The sequence below is a fragment of the Durio zibethinus genome, chromosome 12 (genome assembly GCF_047325235.1).
Source record: "Durio zibethinus cultivar Kanyao isolate XHJ-2024 chromosome 12, ASM4732523v1, whole genome shotgun sequence".
Classification (NCBI taxonomy): Eukaryota; Viridiplantae; Streptophyta; class Magnoliopsida; order Malvales; family Malvaceae; genus Durio; species Durio zibethinus.
In genome coordinates this window covers 14,005,450-14,022,059 of record NC_143173.1, presented here as the reverse complement: position 1 = coordinate 14,022,059, position 16,610 = coordinate 14,005,450, and the positions used below count along the sequence as shown (strand labels likewise).

General features: G+C 27.8%; 3 protein-coding genes across 5 annotated transcripts; 1 reads left to right on the top strand and 2 right to left on the bottom strand.

Moving 5' to 3' along the window:
- The first annotated feature begins 116 nt into the window (after positions 1–116).
- LOC111296372 (actin-1-like) lies at positions 117–2,753 on the top strand. The gene is made up of 5 exons (XM_089740655.1): positions 117–354; positions 871–940; positions 1,071–1,464; positions 1,788–2,401; positions 2,494–2,753. Exons 2-5 carry the CDS (start codon positions 881–883, stop codon positions 2,557–2,559), a joined length of 1,134 nt encoding a protein of 377 aa, XP_089596781.1. The 5' UTR covers positions 117–354; positions 871–880; the 3' UTR covers positions 2,560–2,753.
- On the bottom strand, positions 1,671–7,512 carry LOC111296373 (uncharacterized). 3 transcript variants are annotated; one of them, XM_022890649.2, is made up of 11 exons: positions 7,302–7,512; positions 7,159–7,207; positions 6,240–6,346; positions 5,536–5,581; positions 5,187–5,321; positions 4,955–5,044; positions 4,750–4,881; positions 4,567–4,650; positions 4,360–4,424; positions 3,649–3,745; positions 1,671–2,754 (listed from the first exon to the last, which is right to left on the bottom strand). In XM_022890649.2, exons 1-11 carry the CDS (start codon positions 7,412–7,414, stop codon positions 2,725–2,727), a joined length of 948 nt encoding a protein of 315 aa, XP_022746384.2. In that variant the 5' UTR covers positions 7,415–7,512; the 3' UTR covers positions 1,671–2,724. The 3 variants fall into 3 exon arrangements, with proteins under 3 accessions (XP_022746384.2, XP_022746383.2, XP_089596782.1); XM_089740656.1 differs by lacking the exon at positions 1,671–2,754 and adding an exon at positions 4,209–4,256 and having other exon boundaries at positions 3,621–3,745; XM_022890648.2 differs by lacking the exon at positions 1,671–2,754 and having other exon boundaries at positions 3,348–3,745.
- Positions 7,513–11,643: 4,131 nt separating this feature from the next.
- Positions 11,644–12,757, bottom strand: LOC111297078 (uncharacterized). Its single transcript, XM_022891673.2, has one exon. It carries the CDS (start codon positions 12,572–12,574, stop codon positions 11,894–11,896), a length of 681 nt encoding a protein of 226 aa, XP_022747408.2. The 5' UTR covers positions 12,575–12,757; the 3' UTR covers positions 11,644–11,893.
- Positions 12,758–16,610: the final 3,853 nt, after the last annotated feature.

Genomic DNA, 16,610 nt, shown 5'->3' with positions numbered 1-16,610 from the left:
TAAACTCTTAAATTTGATTTATTATTTGTATAACCCAACTAATTTTTTTATTAGTAAAAAAAAAAGCGCAAAATCAAAGGTTGGGAAAAGGTTGGGAAATTAGCGGTAACCAGTCCAAGCCAAATGGCAAAAGACAGTGAAAACAATGAATGGAAAAGCGTTGAGAATGAGAGCCCAATGTCGCGTTCTCTACAAATAAGCAAGCACATAAATTCAACGGCCCATATTCACTCTCTTCCCCTTCTTACACTTCGCTTTCATTTGATTTTCTTCTTCAAAGCATTTCCTCACTCTCTCGTTTCTCTCTTTGATCCTCGCATTCTCACCCATCAGACACACCCTCGTATTCTCAAGGTCGTTATATTCTCCTCATTTCCCCTTAGATTAGATCTGTTGGTCTTTGTTTTCTTTTCTTTTCTTTTCTTTTCAACCCTTTTTGCTGTTTTCTTTTCTGGTTTGTTCTTTTTTTCTTTTTTTTTGTTTTTTGGGTTTGTTTTGATTTGTTTTATGAATTGGGTTTTCTTTGTTTTGAACCAAAAGACAGGAAAAAAATCCCATTTCTGGAAATGGGTTGATTTTATTTTTGTGTTTGCTTAGATCTGTTTCCTTTTTTTTTTTCTGCTGTTTCTTATTTGATTTATTTGTTTCTTTGGCTGATTTGCTTTGATGGTCTTTTAGATTTCAGATTGTTAATGGGATCTGAGGATGCTTGAATTTTGATCTTGTAAACCCAAGATTGGATATTTAGAATTCATGGGAAATTAAATTGGTGGAATTCAAGTGAAAATTTTTTTGAAAAAATTATTTATTATGCTTTTAAGTGGTATATTTGTTCCAAAATATTACATTTTTGTTTTGTTATTATGGCAGGTTGTAGAAGATGGCAGAAGCTGAGGATGTTCAGCCACTTGTTTGTGACAATGGAACAGGAATGGTGAAGGTAAATCATTGAAAGCTTTTGTCTTATGAGCGAAACATTGTGTTTTTTGCCTTGATGTTATGTAATGTTAAGGTTAATGTTTCTGCCCTTTTTATCTGATATAAGTTCAATGTAAAATGTATTGTCTTAGGCTGGATTTGCTGGAGATGACGCTCCCCGAGCTGTCTTCCCTAGCATTGTTGGTCGGCCACGTCACACTGGTGTGATGGTTGGCATGGGCCAGAAAGATGCATATGTTGGTGATGAAGCTCAATCTAAGAGAGGTATTTTGACCTTGAAATACCCTATTGAGCATGGTATTGTGAGCAACTGGGATGATATGGAAAAGATCTGGCATCATACCTTTTACAATGAGCTTCGTGTTGCCCCTGAAGAGCACCCGATTCTCCTTACCGAGGCTCCTCTCAATCCTAAAGCTAATCGTGAGAAGATGACCCAAATTATGTTTGAGACCTTCAACGCTCCGGCTATGTATGTCGCCATTCAGGCTGTGCTTTCTCTTTATGCCAGTGGTCGAACAACCGGTAAGCATCATTTAATAAATAAATGATTGACCTGTTGAGTTTTAAGTTTGTTGGAACTGCACCTAACTGAAACTGAGATGTTAAGTTCCTAAATATCATGAGCTGTGTCTGCTGAGTACCATTGGTATAAATGGCATGAGTTTGGTTCTCATTATCACATGTTATGAGCACTTGTCAAAACTTTTCCAATTTGATTCTGCTTGAATGGCTGGTGAAATCTCTGAATTGTTTCGGTTATAGTTGAATTGAATTTAATATGTTGAACATGTTTTTGCTATACAAGAGACAAGCGATGTAACAATGTTGTGTCTTTTTCTATGTAGGTATTGTGTTGGACTCTGGAGATGGTGTAAGCCACACGGTCCCCATTTACGAGGGTTATGCTCTCCCACATGCCATTCTTCGTCTTGACTTGGCTGGCCGTGACCTCACCGATTACTTGATGAAAATTCTGACCGAGCGTGGATATTCCTTCACCACCACAGCCGAGCGGGAAATTGTGAGGGACATGAAGGAAAAGCTGGCATACATTGCTCTTGACTACGAACAGGAGCTAGAGACCTCCAAAACAAGCACAGCCGTAGAGAAGAGCTACGAGTTACCTGATGGTCAGGTTATTACCATTGGTGCTGAGCGATTCAGATGCCCTGAAGTGCTTTTCCAACCATCCTTGATTGGTATGGAAGCTGCAGGCATCCACGAAACCACATACAACTCCATAATGAAGTGCGATGTGGATATCAGGAAAGACTTGTACGGTAACATTGTCCTCAGCGGTGGTTCAACGATGTTCTCTGGTATCGCTGACAGAATGAGCAAGGAGATCTCTGCACTAGCTCCTAGCAGCATGAAGATCAAGGTTGTTGCGCCACCTGAGAGGAAGTACAGTGTCTGGATTGGAGGCTCAATCTTGGCTTCCCTCAGCACCTTCCAACAAGTAAGTTGATTTACCATTGATTTGCATTTACAGTGGTCTGGTTGCTTGTTCAATGTCTTACATTAGCGGATTCGCATGCTATTTGGTTGCAGATGTGGATCGCAAAGGCAGAGTACGATGAGTCAGGTCCATCAATCGTCCACAGGAAATGCTTCTAAATGTTTTGATACGAGAATAGGGTCAAAGAAGGTACTGCTACACCAATTCTTGGTGCAGCTTGAAACGTTGCTTTGTTCTAGCTTTGTTATTCATCAATGTTTATTCTCATGTTGGAGTGAACGATGAACTTTCAGAGAGGGGGGTTTCATTGTGGTCCAATTCTTTTAATTCCTATTTAATGTTGAGAAGCAAATCTGGCAATATGAAACAAAACACAAAACACGATACGATGAAAGACGATATGAAAATGAAACGACATAAACAAAATATGAAAATTAAATGGTTAAAAATTTTAATAATAATTATATATCAATTTATCAAAATAAAAAAATTATATTTTATATTTTTATATTCAAATAAATTATAATATATAATTTTTTATATAGAAACACATCATAAATATATAAATTTTAATTTTTTACACAATACATAGGTATATTGAGAAGCTTTTCACTATTTTTATCTCATTTCTGTTACACTCAATCTGTTAGCCACTACTATTAGTCTATTATTTATGTTTTGAGCTTTTGAAGATTGCATGAAATATCTAATTTAAATCGATAATTTTAAACATGACATGAAATGATACTATTATTAGTCTATTATTTATGTTTTGGGTTTTATAACTTTTGAAGATTACATGAAATATTCAATTAAAACCAATAATTTTAATCATAATATGAAATGATATGATATGAAAATAATATAAAAAATATAAAAGTTTTTTATTTAAAATTTTAATTTTTAATGGTATGAAAGATTTCAATGGCTAGAATAAAAGAAGATAAAAGAACAAAAAGCGTTACCTCAACTTAATATTACTACTGAAAAAACTGCATGTTCTGTATGTGGCATTGCATAAACAAAAGTCTTGGATAAACTGATTTCATCTAACTAAAGTTTTCCTAAAGAAGGTATCAAACCTAAGGTTATCAAATCAGGTTGCATCGTTTCTCTTTGTTTTTTCATCGCTCACCGGATTCGAGAAAATCAAAACATCACTAGTTAATTTTCCACATTCGAGTTCTGTATCCGACGGACATTAGGGCAAGTTCCCAAAGCATGTTTGGTATGCTCAATGGATTTACCTTGGATCCAGGAATTTCAGACCAGTTTACAGATATCTCGAGCATTGGAATACCGAACCATTTGCAAAGGAAAACTAGTTCGACATCGAAACACCATCTGCACAATATAGTCCATCATGCTAAGTCAATCACAGAAAATTTCAAAAGGATTCATCAAAGCAGTGAACAATAGATTGGAAATCTTCTCTTACTACAACCTAATTGCTAGACCTTGGAGAAGTTCATCTAAAACAAAGTCAGAAGTGTGTTCAAATTAAGAATTCTTCTGGTTTTGGTAGAAAGAGAAAGTCCAAAGAATTATAAATGATAATGACAATTTCTATCCTAAATTACTTGGCAAATCTTATCAAAACCGTGGATGTTTGGAATGATGAACCTAACATGAATAAGAATATCTATTACAAAAAAAATTACTTGATTCCTGTCCTTATTATTTCTTTCCATTCTCAACAATTGAAAGAAACAGAATATCACATAAGACTTCACCTCCATCCACTATTTTGTATTATTTCTCCTTTTCAGACACTTGTATCCGTAAATGGGAAGCAGTAGAAAAGTACCATTAGAGTATTCAATGAGCAAACGAGCATGTGTCTGATGACGCAAATCTAGACATATAATATAGATTTGTTTTGGTTTTCAACGACAGGATATGCAAGTAATAACACCAAAGGATGGGGTGATCAAGAGTGTCACTGAGAACAGAATCACCTTTTCAAACGGATGTTTGTGAAAAGCTTCCTTGCTGCAGACCTAGTAAACATCTTAAAACCACACTGCATTGCATGAAGAAATCCAAATCACGAAAATGCTTGTAGAAAATTCACTATGTAATTCAATTATGTTAGCAATATAAAACCTATATACTGGTTCATAGACTTTAGACACAAAAATTAGAAATCTATGCAATGAACACACCTGCGTATCACGAATTCCAGGACCAGCGGTCAGGACAACCACAAGATGGAAACCCTTCATCAAAAAATTGCGATACCACTTCCTCTGAAACATAGATTGAGCAAATTCAACAAGAAGAAATGTGCAACTTAGACAAGAAATTCAAACTATGGCTAACATGTAAGCACCATTACAAGACTTAACTGTAGCAAGAGCTTTCTCCTCAAGATGAGCACGAGAACCAAATGCAACTATTGGGATATCAGATATTCTAAAACTTGTGTCACCGGTCTCTGAATCCCCACAATGATAACCTTTCCTGGCAACCGCATGGATCTAAAGCACAAAACATCAGATACACTGTACCACAAAGAATATCCCCAACAAAGGTAGTCAATCTTTTACAAACCTGATTTTCAAGTTTTTCTAGGTCAGTAACCTTGGTGGCCCCATCAGCATCTAGCATTAGAAGTAATTCACCACGTGAATGTAGGATACCCTGTTTTACAATGCTTTCGCAGAACAAAGTGCTTCAATCAATTATTGTCATGCAGGATGGCAAGAGCAGGAAGGCATAATATTCACACTAGCATTAGAATATGTTTGTGAATATCCAAATGAATAGTTTAGGTTAGACTCACTTTTCTTATAGCTTCTCCTTTTCCGTGGTTTCTACCAAGAAGGATAGCCCTGACATTGTCTACACCATACTTCTTTACAAAGCCAAAAGCTACTCTCTTTGTTCCATCCCTACTTCCATCATCAACAATTAACACCTGCTCATAACTCATTCACATAAGAGACATGCAGACATGCAAAACATGTTTAAATGGTACATTTAAAAAAAAAAATGGCCATTCTACCCTAAGGCTATGAGGCATAAACATACTTTACCTATCTAAATCAAAATTTCATGATAGACTGCTGAATAAAGTAGGCATCACAAAACCAATTTAGATGATCAAGTTAATAGAAGGAACAAAATGGTACCTCATAAGAAAATGACTTATCCTTTGCTGCCCGTTGTTGAAGATAACTGCAAAGTAACAACATCACATCATTACTATTTAATATCATAGTCTTTTAAGTGACAGCCATGGTTAAGTTTTAAATTACTTCAACAAAACATATCTAGGGGAACATATTTTCAATCCTAAAAATAACAAGACAAGGATTAATCAAGCTACAAATGGAGAATGGAAAGTTAAACCATCACTTGTGAAACACAACTGCATCATGCAGTAAAAGCTCCATCTATTACTTAAGAAATAATGTTCTGATGTTCTAACCAGTATAAGCTCAAATATTAACAAAATAGCAAAAACATTTAGTGGGCTATTACATGATAAACGGTAATGATGGCCCACTGTACCAACATTTTTTTTGGAAAGTGAATTTCATGAACTTCATTGTTATCATGTGAGAAATTACAATCTCTCAATGAAATAACCTTGCTTCTTGGTGTCTACTTTTCTTGTTTCTTTTTTTATTTTGGTCAGGAACTCAGATTGACATGTTAGCATTTCGAGATATTAGTGACTATTAAAAATATACATCCTGCATTATGATGAAGCATCAAAACTAGGACCTAGCATAATTCTTTTTTTTGGTCTTTCACACAGCCGACCCCAAAGTTATGAAATATAAGGTTTAATTTGTTGTTGTTGTTGTATTATGATGAAGCACTAACTTACTTCATGGTTTCATCAAGTGCACCAGGAAGCCTATGTTCTTCATTGAAAGCCGGAATTATCAAGGACAAATATTTCTCGGCTGGATCAAAAATATAAGGACAAGGAACCTGGAAAAAAATTTGAATCCAGCAAATTCTTAGCATCCATACCCACTTCATAAATATCATTATCTCATAAATAAATTAATTAAAATAGATAAATCATTTTAAACAAAAAGAATACAAATATGGTGTTAGAAAATTCCAATTCTTATCATTAGTTCTTGCATATATTTATAACAAAGTAGACTTCTTTACGTAAAAAGAAACTATCAATTAAAAGTTGTCTTTTTTGTTCACTTATTTGTTTCAAATGAAAGAAATTAGGTATAATACCTAAATTATCTCTAAAACTTTCCTCTAAAATGCAAATAAGCCCTCAATCTTTTATTGCATGAAATTAAGGTTATGAACTTTTATTTTATTGTAATTAGAACCTTGACGGTATAAATTATACAATTTTTTGTTTAAATTTTTTAATTGGATGATTTAATTTATAGAAAATGCTTACATAGATTCATTTGGATGAGTTAAATGATAAATATTTAAGAGAATACTATTTTAAAAATTCTATCAATTGGACATTATTCATCCAATTTTAAGATTTAATGAGTATAATTACAATAAAATAAAAGTTTATAGTCTTAATTTCAAGCAATAAAAGATCGAGGGCTTGTTTGAATTTTGAAGTAAAGTTCGAGGGTTTATTTGAGTATTAAGCCAAGAAATTATAAAACAAGTTGCAATTTAATAACTTAATTTCCTAACCAAAATCAAAGGAAAACCAAAAAAGAAAAAGAAAAACGAAATTTGACTCATTTTCTCTGCAGCCAAACAAACGATAACATGTTTAATCCAAAAAAAGAAAGAAATGTGATTACCTGTTTCAATGATTTCGGATCCTCAAAGATCGCCGGCGCTTCAACATGACTAATTTCAAAAAAATAAATTAAAATTAATAAAAATCAAATAATTATACAAAATAAAAACGGAAAAAGAGGAAATTAGGGTTAGCGAAATCTACGCGTTATTGTGACGTCTTCTATAAGCTTTGAAAACGGTTACAGAAACTAAACCAAATAGAACGATCAAAACCAAAGCAGCCAAAAACTCCACCATCATCAACAAAAACCCCATTTTTCCTTTGACTTCCAACCTTTAGCCGTTGCTGCCGAGAGCTGAGATTTAACAGTGTTTTTTTCTTCAACGAGGATTGGATTTCATTTCAGTTTCACGTTATTAAAATTCTTTAATTTTATTTTTAAAAAAATCCTTGGTCCATCCAAGCCCGTCTAGCTCAGTTTGGGCCCAATGGGATTATTTAAAAAATTGGTCTCCGTTTCAGCCCACTTTTCCAATGTCCAAGGTAGGGATGAGAAGAAAAAATTGAAAAAAGTTAAAAACTGATTGGAAATCGTGATATTTGATTAGATAATTCGATTTTTTTTTATTTAGTTCGAATTAAGTTTAAATGTTAAATATATATATATGTATTAGATTTAGGTTGAAAAAGTGAAAGATAAAAAAAATTAAATTGAATTATATATTTTTATTATTTATTATATATTTTTTAAATTTTTATAAAATAAAATAATTATTTTATATTTAAATTTATTTAAATAAATTAAATTTTATATTAAAATAATATAAAAAATTTTTAAATTTAAAAATCAATTAATAAAATTAAACTAATAAAATTTAATTTAAATCAAATCATATAAAAAAATTAATTTAGATTCAAATCAAATTTTAAAAATTTATAAATTTATGTATTATTTAAAAAAAATTAAAATAAATCCGATTCGAATTATGTCACCCCTAATCCAAAAAACATTAACATTTTTCAATGAAGCCCAATGGCCCAATTTTTCCATTTCAATTCAAAATTCCCTGTTGGGCTTTTTTTTTTTTTTGGAGACTATCCATTTTTCAAACCCAAAATCTTATCATTTTCAAGAAATGAATTCTGTAGATTTGAAGGGTAAAATTATCACGAAATTTTAACATAATTGTATTAAAATTTTTGTTGTGAACATATTGTTATACATTATAGCTAATAATTTATAGTGCTAATTTTATGGACTTGAATTTATGACTTTTTTTAACTGTATTTTCCTTTTTCATTGATTCAAATTAGTTGATTTTGATTTTAATGTTTTCCATGTTGCATTTGATTGACAAAGTCGAGTACATAAAATTAAAGTCAATCCTTTAATTGAATTAAGAACATGTTGAAAAATTCAATCATAAAAATAATATTCACGAAGTGATTGAAATAATATCTCCAAATTCAACTCCCTTTGTACCGAACCTCTGATAACTCTCACCCTCAAATTTGCTTTGGAAATAATAACAGTGTTTCTTACAATTCTAAATCTCTTTTAATTTTTTAATAATTTGAGTAATTTTGAATTAAACTCTTTAAACAAAAAAGAAACAACATCAATCATTAATTCAAATGCTTTATGCAACTTCTTTTTGAATTCGAAACTTTTATGTCATTGAATCTTACGTGAAAACAATGATTTTAATACTTTTTGGATTGCGAAGGACATAAATACAAGTTTTTTTTTAATAAAAAAATTTGTAATTTTGGAATAAGAAAAAGAGTTACCATAATTTGAACAGTTAATGTTCTCGACAGGGACAGAATTGAACAGTTAAAAAAATTATCTTTTTTATTTTACAATAATCAAACTCATCTAATTACTATTTTGATTTTCTTTTTCTTTTAAAATTATTGTTTGACGTTTCTTTAATCAATATTTGTTTTTGCTTTTGGTTCTGGATACAACTTCTTAAAAACGACTGCAAAAATTAATTCAGCAAATCTTCGGATTCAAGTTTTTGTTTTTTTAACGTATTGGAAGATGATAAATTCTAAATACTAAAGCCAACAGATTGTCGGCAATGCAACCAATTTTTCCTAAGCAGAACTTTCTTTAAATAACAATCAGAAAAAGAGGATTGGTGGGTTCTACCTTTTATAGATAACATGTAACACCCCCATGAATATTGTGATATATCACCCAATACAACACTATTAATTCTGAGTTGAGCAAAATTTCAGCAATGCACATTTTCACTTTCCATTATTCAAACAAACAAATTTGATAATTTATATATTCGTGTTATATAAAATATTAAAAATTTATAAATTTATGATATATGTTACATAAAAATTATATATCATAATTTATATTGATGTAAAAATAAAAAATATATTTTTTATTTTGTTAAATTTATTTATATTTTTTGTTAAAATTTTAAATTATATTATTTTTATACATTTATTCATATCATTTTTATATTATATTACTATATTATTATATTTAAAATTATCAAACCTACCGACAAAAACTTTCATATATTCTTTGAAAGAGATTTTGCAGTTTTAGCTTCAGCAATAAGGAGAGGTTTGTACATTATTTATGTGAAAAAAAGGCAGTTGGGATTTCGCAATGTGGACAAATGGGTCCTTCTCTTCGAATGATTAAACCCACTAGAGCGAATTACGAGTAAGAAAAGATTTCCTTTTGCTTTTCTTTTATTTTTTTTGTTAACCGTTACGGAATTTTTTAATTTTATCTAATATTTTTTAGGTCAATTTAAATAGATTTATTTATATCAAATTTAATAAATTTATAAAATATTAAACTTAATAAATTAAAATATAATATAATAATATGATACAAATATAATATAAAAATAAGATATAAAAATAATATGATTTAAAATTTTAATAATAACTATATATAAATTTAATAAAATATATATTTTATATTGTTGTATCGATACAAATTATGACACGTAATTTTTATATAAAATATAATACAAATATTTAATTTTTAATATCTTATATGATACAAATATATAAATTATTAAATTTATAAAACATTACCTTCTTATAACCTATCAAAAAATTTAAAATTTAAATCTAATAACAAAAAAAAAAATTTTACCACTTAAACCAATTGTTTTTTATTTTTTTTCCTTACACTTTTTTTCACCATAAAGCCTTGGCTTGGGTGGAGAGAATGGTCCTTCATCCTACCCCATTTTTGCTTTTCATCATTTCATTACAAAATAGCTCTAAATTTTCCTCTTTTTTTTTAAATAAAATTTTTTTATCATTATGCTAAAGCAATTTGCAAACCAATTTGCAGAACCTTTTTTTTTTTCTCAAAAATCGCGCATCAGAATTGGATTTTGCAAACCAATTTGCAGGCTGAGGGATTGGGGGCAGGAGGCCAGCAGCTTGGTTCACGAGTTAGAGAGCACAACTTACAAAAAAACACCATCGTAAATGAGAGAAAATTTGGACGGATTGAGTCATGAAATTGGGAGGCTTTCAGAAATCAGTTTTCAATCAAAGGAGGAACTTCAAAAAAGTTTGGGATGAACAATTGTTTTTTAATTAAAAATTAATTTAAAATTATAGTATTTGATTTAGTTTAGATTAATTTTTTTATTTCATTCAAATTAAATTTAAATATTAAATAAATATTTTAGGTTCGGATTGAAAAATAAAAAATAAAATTAAAAAATTTGAGTTGAATCAAATTACATATTTTTATTAATGTTTATATATATTTTAAATTTTTATCAAATAAAAATAATATTTTTATATCAAAATCTATTTAAATATATAAATATTTTATATTAAATTAATATATGAAAAACAAAATATTAAATTTAAAAAACCAATAAATTCAATCAAATTGAATTAATAAAATCCGATTCAATCTAAATAAAATCATATAAAAATTCGATTTAAATTCATATTATATTTTAAAATTTTATAATATTATATAATATTTAAAAAAATCGAATCTAATCTAAACCGCTATTATCTCATAAAAAACATTGAGAAACCAAAACAATAATTCTTTTTTTCTGTTTATCGAGTGTATCCTATCTCGTTCTTCCTTTATATTATCAGACAAGTCAAAGAGTCGAATTGAAATTTTCTATACCCTAAACAAAAATTTTTTAAAAAAATTATCAGACTGAAATTAACAGGATTGAATCGTATTGATGTAAACTGTGTAAATAACAATATTTGTATATTGCTTGAGGCTTAAGGGATTTTTTTTTTTGTATGATCTTTTGTTGCCAAATTATATTGAATAAAACGATTTTGACCTACCAGTATTTTAATTTCTTAGTTATGGCAGAAATTAATTATAATTAATGTTTAGCAACAACCTAATCATTAAATTATGGTTGCTTAAATCATGCTTTAAGTGGTAGAGTAAAATTGAAGGAATAAGAAATAAACTGTTATATTATATTTTTTTTAAATCTAGTTTTGATGATAAGAAAATAATTTTTACAGAGACTTCTGATCATTAAACTGTGAAGAGAAAAAAAAAAAAGACTCCAAATTTATTCATACTACAAATCTGTTCGAGGAAAAATGGAAAAAGATTAAGGAATTTTATAACATGAACAAGATCTTCCAACAAATAAACCAATCCCCTCATGAAGAAAAATATTTCAAAATTGAAGAAAAAATAAGAAGAATATGAAACTTTTTTTTTTTTACAATGGAGATTGCTCAATATATGACTGCATCGGCCAACTGAGGTAAGTTTCTGTTCGAAGAACATGAAATTAGTGAGCCATGGCAACTGGAGGGCAGTAGCTGATGCTTCTCTGGTTAGGCATGGCAAGCATAGCAGTGTGATCCAAGAAATCCTTGAGTGCTACAACAGATTGTAAAATTGATCTGAGATCATCAGCACAAGAAAATCCCATGTTTCCAATACCCCTCACTGCATAAACATAGAAAGTGATGCACCCTTTTCTGAACTTGAACCTGGCCATTTCACAGCCTGTTAGACCCCTTATCAGCTTCTTGTTCACTTCTCCAAGAGGAATCTCTGGTGGCCAAATCCTATCCACTGCCAGCTTCATGGTTTCTGACTCAAAAACAAATAAAACAACTTTGGATTTCTTTGTTCCAAGCCCCAGGGTAAGTGTATGCCAGGCATGGTGAGCCAAAATTGTGAAGTTTGTAGGCAAGAAAGCTGTGGCTGAAGGGAAAGGGAGTTTGCTGTTGTTGGGTTTGTTTAACAATGGTGGGAAATCAAGTAGTTTCAGCAGCTCAAGAGGCCTTGCTCTTCTGATTGTGAATGATTTTACAATGAACTGTCCACCAAATCTTAGACCCTTTACTTCAGTGCTTGGCTTGAATGAAAAATCTGATGCAGCTGCTGGTTTGCTGGTCTGATCATTGGGGTGTTGATGTTTTTGCTTCTTGTTCTTGTTCTTCTTCTTTTCCTTCTCTTCCATTTGTATTGTAAGCTTTTTTGGAGGGTATAGGTTTTGTTTTGTGATAACAAATCCAATCTAAAGCTTTTGGTGGTGTGAAGTTGTTTGTTGGCTTCTTTGTCACTAGCCTTTTCCTTTTTCTTTAAGAGATTTGGAGTAAAAAAGATTGGTATTCCCATGCCACTTTGCTTAACTATGAAAATTCTTATATTTATATTATATAAAATATTAAAATTAATATATTTATATTATATTTTATATAAAAATTATATATTATAATTTATATCAACACGAAAATATAAAATATATATTTTTAAAATTTATTAAACTCATAATGTAATAATTGTTAAAATTTTAAATTATATTATTTTTGTATTCTATATTAATATCATATTTATATCATATCATTTTATCGTATTTTAAATTATCATATCATATCTATGATCATCTTCAATTTATTTTATATATTATCATTTTTTCAAAAAAGCTTTCATTTAATAATAAAAAAATTACATTGATATTAAAATTAAAATTTTTAATTTATTAAATATTATTTTTTAAAAAATATTTATATTAATCGATTAAGTTAAATTTGATATTCATATATTATCACTTTCGATCGATGTTCGTTATGTATGGCATAAATTTAATTAATATTTTAATTTTGTTTTGTCATTTTTATAATCTGTTAACTCATCATGTCAATCTATTATTAAAAGTGGGATTTTGAGATGGAGTAGGTGGGAGTTATCGAGTGCTTCCATGTACTAACTCATGATGCGGCCATTTCTTTTTCTTCTTATAATGATGCCCTTTATCAATTCACATGATACTCTTTGCTTAGTTATGACATATAATCAATTCATTAATAGAATATTTATGATTATTTATTAATGAGATTAAAGCTAAAATTATCATTATATTATACATCGGTAATATTGAATTTTGTCGTTATATTTTAATTTTATTAATTTTTGAAAAAATAATAAATTTAACGTAAATTTATCACTTGCATTAATAAAATATTTTTTTAAAATATATTTATTTTAATTTTATTATTTTTAATCTAAAAATCAATAAAATTAAAAATATATTAATTAAATTCAATGAAATTGAAATGCAAGAATCATATAACATGTTGCTTCTTGGAAATAGGCCTATCAATTCATAAGCTCACAAATTGAGGATTAGGACCACATTAAGGTTATTAGTTGTGATTACCAAAATAACCCATGGCATGGAGAAGTTGATTTGCTAGTTTGCATGAATAATAATAGTAATAAATAAATAAATAAATAATATTCATTTGTTTATTACTTCCAATGAATTATTGCTAATTAAAAATATATATGTGTATATATATATATATATATGTATTTCATGTGATAATTCAATGCTCAAGCAAGCAAGATGATGGTTTCATTTATATTATTATTATATATTTTTTAAGAACATTAATATTTTTTCTATTTCATTTTTAATGTTCACTTTTCTTTTTTTTCTTGGATATTTCAAAATGAAATTCTTATTTATTTTTTTAAACACCTATAATCTTACTTTTTCTACTTAAATTTTTTTTCAATTTTTTAACTTTTTAATAATAAAAATATGATACATCAATATTATAAAAAATTAAAATGAGGAAAAAAAAAAGACACTTGAAACGAGATGAATTTTTTTTTTAATTATGAAACAAAATAAAAACAAGTGGTTAAATTTGAATCTCAATTGCAGAGATAAGGCTGGCTCACCTCATTTGACGAGCAATAAATCATCCCTTTAAAGTTGTTTCCTTCCAAAGGCACCATTGCCTTTAATCATTCAAAGGAAAGAAATGTCAGTGGTCTTGAGAATGACCCAGTGAAAGCAAAACTCTTGCAGTAATGACTAAGGAGGGGCCACCACCAATCGAGCCTTAATTAAAGTATCCTTCCAGCCAGGTTTCTTGTCTTCTCCAATTTATTTATTTTTGTATAAAACAAATATTGCTGCTCAAATTTAAAATTTATTTTAATTAGATTTGATAATTTGTATAATATAAAATATTATATTTATGTCATATTATATATAAATATCATATGTAACAGTTTGTGTTAATATAAAAATATAAAATATAATTTTTTAATTTTATTAAATTTATTTATAATTTTTTAAAGATTTTAAATGATATTATCTATACATTTTTTATTCATTTTATTTTTATATCATATTATTATATTATATTTTAAATTATCAAATTTAATTTTAATTTATGAATCTTCTCAAACTATTCCAAGTATGTGTAGTTTTTACTTTTTTTGAATAAATTTTAATTTATAAATTTAAATTTAACTAATTTATGTAATTAATTTCAAAAAATAATATTCAATATATTTGATATTCAAATCTCGGATATAAGAAATTACTTTTGATTATGTCTACATCTGCTTAATAGACAAGGAGTCTACCAAATAATTATCAGTGATTAATCATGTCTTTAGACTAAGCATTGAAAGGGACATACCCAGATTTTGCATTAAAACCACCGACACTATTCCATGGGAAGGCATTAAAATCAACAATATATATTTTAAGACCTTTCAGATTTTGTTTTATAGAAATTAAGGAATTTTGGACTTATTTGTGACCTTTAATTTTAAAATTTTAAATAGAGATATAAGTGAGAATTTTTGATGAATTATTCATAAATATATTTGATTTTTGATCGTTTGTTAAATTTAATAAAAAATTATTTATTTATTAAATAAATCGAATACAAATAATTATTTATTTATTCATTTATATTTATAAATAAACTTGTTTACAATTCATTTAAAACCTATTCGTTTACTGTTTATTTATAATAATATTAATAAAATTATATTTTTATCATTTACTCTAATCATATTTTAAGATTCGTTTATATTTGTTTGAGGTCGTTTATATTCGTTTAAGGTTTGTTTATTTAAATTTATTTAGTTATGATTTATTTATTATTTATAAAATATTCATTTATATATGTTCGTAAACATATTTATTTAATATTTACGAATGAACTTGTTTAATTTAATTGAACAAACAATAATAAAAAACGAATAACATATTATTTAAACTAATGAATATGGACGAATAAAATAAATTTCTTAATAAACACGAATCAAATAGGAATACCTTTAAAAACAAACGAACAAGCATAAACATACATTCATTTATTTATGTTCAATTTATTTACAGTCATAATTTTAAGTTATTTAAAAAAATAAATAGTCTTGATTTCTTTTTTTCTTTTCAAAACAAAAAGAAATTATAATTAAAAAATAAAAAAAATTATAAAATATTAAAATTTGATTTCAACCTACTGAAGGTATTTTCAATCTTCTATTAACTCCCCGACTCCATGTGTCCTAAGATTTAAACTTGCGACCTAGAGAGATGAAGTTTTAAGTTTTAACCATTGAGATATCTCCATGATGCTACAAATATTTGATTATAAACAAATATCATATTAAATTTTAAGTGAAAAATATTTTTAGATTAGTTAATATATTCGTCCTAAAAATCAGATAAGAAAAGATTTATATAAACTGAGAGAAAACTTTGATCTCTCGTCTCATTAATTTCATCTAGTCTATTTTAAGATGACATCTTAAATTTTAATAATTGAATATTCATTTTGAGATGGTGTTGTAATTATTTATTTACGCACAAATATTTTCAAATTGGCTAATTACGTTGGACCTAGAAAATTATATATATATATATATAATGAGTTAAAATAAGAGTAAATTTTGTAATTCATATAATTGCATTGTGTAAAATATTATATTCATATCGTATTTTATATAAAAATCATATATTATAGTTCGTGTGAATATAAAAATATAAAATATATTTTTTAAATTTTGTTAAACTTATTTATAATTTTTTAAAAAATTTTAAATTGTGTTATTTTTATATTTTTTATTTGTATTATTTTTATATTTTATCATTATATCATATTTTAAATTTTTATATCTAAATAAGAGAAATTAATGATAAAATATAGAAAAAGGTCATGTCATTATTAAAGGTATCCACA

Coding starts and splice junctions, on each gene's coding strand:
- LOC111296373 (XM_022890648.2), bottom strand. CDS start 7,414: ATGGGGTTTTTGTTGATGATGGTGGAGTTTTTGGCTGCTTTGGTTTTG. Junction 6,347..7,158: donor ATCCGAAATCATTGAAACAG/GTAATCACATTT, acceptor ATTTTTTTCCAG/GTTCCTTGTCCTTATATTTT. Junction 4,425..4,566: donor CTGGAATTCGTGATACGCAG/GTGTGTTCATTG, acceptor CATGCAATGCAG/TGTGGTTTTAAGATGTTTAC.
- LOC111296372 (XM_089740655.1), top strand. CDS start 881: ATGGCAGAAGCTGAGGATGTTCAGCCACTTGTTTGTGACAATGGAACA. Junction 1,465..1,787: donor TGCCAGTGGTCGAACAACCG/GTAAGCATCATT, acceptor TTTTCTATGTAG/GTATTGTGTTGGACTCTGGA. Junction 2,402..2,493: donor CCCTCAGCACCTTCCAACAA/GTAAGTTGATTT, acceptor ATTTGGTTGCAG/ATGTGGATCGCAAAGGCAGA.
- LOC111297078 (XM_022891673.2), bottom strand. CDS start 12,574: ATGGAAGAGAAGGAAAAGAAGAAGAACAAGAACAAGAAGCAAAAACAT.